This window comes from Cariama cristata, unplaced genomic scaffold, assembly GCF_000690535.1.
Source record: "Cariama cristata isolate BGI_N322 unplaced genomic scaffold, ASM69053v1 scaffold39878, whole genome shotgun sequence".
Classification (NCBI taxonomy): domain Eukaryota; kingdom Metazoa; phylum Chordata; class Aves; order Cariamiformes; family Cariamidae; genus Cariama; species Cariama cristata.
Genome location: NW_009631373.1, coordinates 1 through 4,323, shown reverse-complemented (window position 1 = coordinate 4,323; position 4,323 = coordinate 1). Strand labels below are relative to the sequence as shown.

General features: G+C 51.6%; 1 protein-coding gene across 1 annotated transcript; it reads left to right on the top strand.

The window, feature by feature from the left end:
- Positions 1 to 2,007: 2,007 nt before the first annotated feature.
- Positions 2,008 to 3,345, top strand: LOC104166092 (complement factor H-related protein 2-like; the record flags this gene model as incomplete). Its single annotated transcript, XM_009705913.1, has 3 exons — positions 2,008 to 2,190; positions 2,923 to 3,040; positions 3,178 to 3,345. Coding segments are annotated over 3 exons (469 nt in total), but the record flags the coding sequence as incomplete, so codon positions are not given.
- Positions 3,346 to 4,323: the final 978 nt, after the last annotated feature.

Below are 4,323 nucleotides of genomic sequence, written 5' to 3'. Positions count from 1 at the left end.
AGCGTTCCTGTGACAAGGAGCTGTCAGGATCCGTGCTCCTGCCCCCTGCCCGAGTCTGTGGCTGCAGGGTGAGCAAGTGCTGCTCGGCTTTCGCACACCTGCGTGGAGCCGACTGCACTCACCCATCCCTGAGCAGTGCGGGCTGACAAGCTCCTCCAGAGCTCTGCGGCTCAGCAGGACGCAGCTTGGCTGCTACCCCCGGGATTTCCAGGAACGCCAGGGCTCCCTGGGGAGGGACGCGGGCACGCAGGGAGGCGGCTGTGGCTTCTTGCGCCGTCAGGTGTAGCTACAGAAGCGCTGGCTTCTCCTAGAAGCTCTCGTTGACCCTGCCATCTCCTGAGAGTCCCACAAAGAGGGTTCTGCTGCCACTGCCACACCGCATTGCTTTCTCCGTGGTGAGCTCTTTGAGCTGTGACCTGCCTGAGGCAGAAAATCTGGACAGAAATTGTAACAAGGTCGATTCCTCTAACTGTCAGTTGTATAGGGGAACACCTCACAACTGCAAACGTGACCACAGCTGCGTCTCTCTTCAGATGTGACATGTGGACCTCCTCCAGAAATTGCCGGTGGTAAAGTTCAAGGTGTTAAAAAGTCAAGATATTTGCCTGGGGAGAGTGCTCGCTATCAGTGCTGGCAAGGTTTTGAGATGACGGGGCCTTCCACCGTAGCGTGTCAGAATGGGACCTGGACACAGCTGCCAATGTGCAAAGGTAATTTCTCTCTCTCTTCATACAGTCGCCTGACAGCGAGACTGTCACGAAGCTGACTCGGTGGCATCTACTTGTTCAAATTTCAGCCTCATTACTGTGCATAAACGCAATGTATCTGGCATAGTCAGGAAAAAGCCGTTTTCCCAGGTACGTATTCAGATGAATTTCCCAGCTGAGTGACCCAGCTGGCTTCACTCGAGAGGGCCACATCTGGAAAACCACCCTGAGGCTGAGAGCAGTTTCTGGCCAGGTCTAATTTTGAGGTGCAGCCCTTGGACTTCTTTGTATCTACTTTCTGTGCCTGCCTGCTGAGAAGAGCCTGAGAAATGTTGCTGTCAGTGCCGGAGAACGGAGCCCTCAGCTTCCCTGCTAGTTGATAACCCAGAGAAAGCAGACGATGCATTGCTATATTGAACGCCGTGGAGTCAAATCGGCTGTTAAATCAAGCGAGGGTAGAATTTGATGGGTGAGCCAACACCTAGGTACTGTGTTGGTGCCTCATAGGATTTCACGTGTGTGCTGAATAATCTCATTTTTTTTCGTTAGACATACAGAAAGTTTCAGCGCATGAACCAATGCAGCAGCATTTGACTCAAACACCAGCCAGCTGGGAGCCGAAAGGGGTGCAGAAACAGGAGATGACTTAAGACCAGGCTCCACATTGTGGCTCCAGAGCACAATGCCAAGTGCAAAGAGGCTCACTGCTGGGTCCCAAGGGCTCTGGGTCTTCTCTGAAGATTTCCCAACGCAAGGTCCGTTGGAAGGCTGGACTGGGCAGCAGTGTGGTGCTTGAATAGGTATAAAAATTGAGGAGGCAGCAGTGCTTCAGGATTGGCATGTGTGAACTCCCCAGTGGCCGTAAGTGGCCCACAAAGCCCGAGGGCTATCCCGTTAGCGATTGCGGTGGTGCAGTTCAGTGTCAGTCGTTACTGTTTGCAGTCATCGGATCCGCTTTTCTCACTGCTCAGGCAGTACAGGGAGGACGTGGGTGTCAGGCTCTTCTGCAGAAAGAGCTGTGCCAAACGCTACGCTGTTACGCAGGACGAGGGGAAGTCCTGCAGACAGCTGCAAGCGCTTCAGCTGTGGGCAAAGAGGGTGAACTGGCAGTTGTGAGTCCCAGCACTGGAGAAATGTGAAACTCTTGCTCTTTCTCACCTGCCAGGTATTTGGTTTTCTCTCTGCTTTCCTCCGGCTCTCTCAGAGCAGTGCCAGCGTACTGTCCGGTAGCATTTGTGGCCAAACCTCCGTTGTGATTAAACTCTCACGGCTTTCTCTCTGATTGGGAATTTTCTTCCAGGGAAAGGTGGGAAATGTGGCCCACCTCCAGTTATTGAAAATGGAGATCTTCTGTCCTTCCCCATGCAAGAATATCCACAAGGTACAACTCTGGAATACAAATGCCCAAGTCTCTACATCCTGGAAGGATCTCAGTATATCACCTGTGCTGATGGGCAGTGGACAAGCCCCCCGGTTTGCCTCGGTAGGTGGAAGCAGGTGCTGTGTGGGCAAGGGCTCTGTGACTGCTCCTGTTGTCTTTTTCTCAGATCCTGGGGGCATCGCTTGTGCAGCAGCACTTGTGCTGGGGCTGCGATGCCAGCGGGGCAGACCAGCAGCGAGTGCTTCTTTTGTCCGGGAGTTTCTTCTTGAAGTTCGCTCGTGTAGTCCCCTCTGCTGCCTGCTGTCTCTCGCCACCGCAACAGTTTTGAGAGGAGGCTGAACCGCACTGTGCGAGGGGATCTCCATCGCTGTGCAGGGCTCCCGAGTTGGGGACGCCGCTACAGTCAGCGGGCTGCGAGCGGGGAGGACGGGTCTGAGTGCGTGGCAGTGCTGGGGAAATCTGGGGGTGCATCCGTGACATGGCCGTGAGGAAACAACCTTAGAGAAGTGCTGAGCAGAAGGGAAGGAGGGAATCTCAGAATAGACAGGGGGAAGTTTATTGGTGCCTGGTGACTTCCCCACCTGTGCTTCGCTCCTGCCCTGTGTGACTGATTGAAAAGGCTTCTCCATAGCTCTGCTGGGGTCACAGCCATGGTTGTCTTTTTTCCCTCTAGCTTGGGTGTGAATGTCTTTCCTGTTGCAAGTAACAGAGGGTCCGAGCAACTAGCTGGAAGTGTGTGTTGATGTGAAGAACTTCTGTAGGCTCTAGGGGGAAAAAAGTTACCTGTGGTGCATCTATATGAAGTGATGACACCCTTCTCTTGCCTTTTTCAAGTGGCCTGTACAGCATCTGAAGAAGACATGGAGAGAAACAATATTCAGCTGAAATGGATCATAGGAAGAAAGCTGTATTCCAGATCGGGTGACTTTATAGATTTTCAGTGTAAAAGAGGGTATTTGGAGGACCCAGCATCTCCCCCCTTCAGAGTACAGTGTATGGAGGGAACATTAGAATACCCACGGTGCAAGCCAGCAAGTAAGTCATGTCTGCTTTGGCCACAGCTTATCCGCTGTGCCGTTGCATTTTTAGTGCTGAAGCCGAGGGGAAAGCCTTCAGCTTTCCCTTGGGGAGCAGCCAGGGTGTGGGAGCATCCTGTAAGCTGCAGGCAGTGAAGGGCAGTGACCCCAAGAAGCCATTGACCAGCGTAACAGAGCTGGAAAGGCTGCTGGGGAAAGGGCTCTCGGGGGTTTGCAGCTGGTACCGACAGTTTCAGAGCATCAGTTGTCCAGCGTGAGGTCTTCAGGCAAATAATGAAAGTACTTCTTGCAGAGAACTGTACTTTGCATGAGAGGATTATGGAAAGGAACAATATCCGACTACAGCCATCAAGACGGTCGAGCACTTCCACCTATCGCTCTGGAGATTATATTTTCTTTGAATGCAAATGGTGGTACCGAAAAGTTTCACACCCTGAGACATTTAGAGCAGAGTGCCTGGATGGAGTGATTAAGTATCCTGTATGTGAACGTAAGTGCTTGGTGCCAAGGGCACGGGGGGCTGTAGGAGGCAGCTTTGGTCAGACTGCCTGTCCGCTGCTCTGGGGACCCACTGCAGTGTGCCAGGCTTGGTCTTCACGCCTTTTCCCCTTTTTCCTCTTTACGCTGCAGCATTAGCTGGATAAACGGAAGTGGCATGAAGGAGCCCAGCTGTGGAAAGGAAAGGCCCCTCAACCAACCCAGCAATTTGATCTCAATTTCTGCTCGTGTTTCCCCTTTCGCTGTGCTTTGTTTGCAGCTTGGAATTTGCAGTTCTGTCTTGGAATTTGTGTTTTTTTTCTTTGTCTTATTGGTTGATTGTGTGTACATTTTATCCATTTTTGTAAATGTATTTACATTTTGTAAATGTGTTTACATTTTATCCATCCAAATGGTTGTGCTTGCATTTTATCCATTTTCTACTGATCTCACTGTTATTTTTAGTAACCGTTCTGTCCTGAAATAGGCTGGCTTTGGTGGCTTACTGAGACAAGAATTAAAGCCTGCAGGTAATTTGGTCATCAGCAAGTGCAGTGTGTTTGGCCTTGTCTGCTCCTAGCTTCTTCTCTGCGCGCTTGCCTAGAAACTACCGTGGGGTCATGGCAGAGGTGAGCGTCCTGACCGCCTGATCAGGATGAGCAAGTGAGTGGAGTCACCTTTAAACGACTCAAGGAAGTCTGTAGATCACAGACCCAGTTCT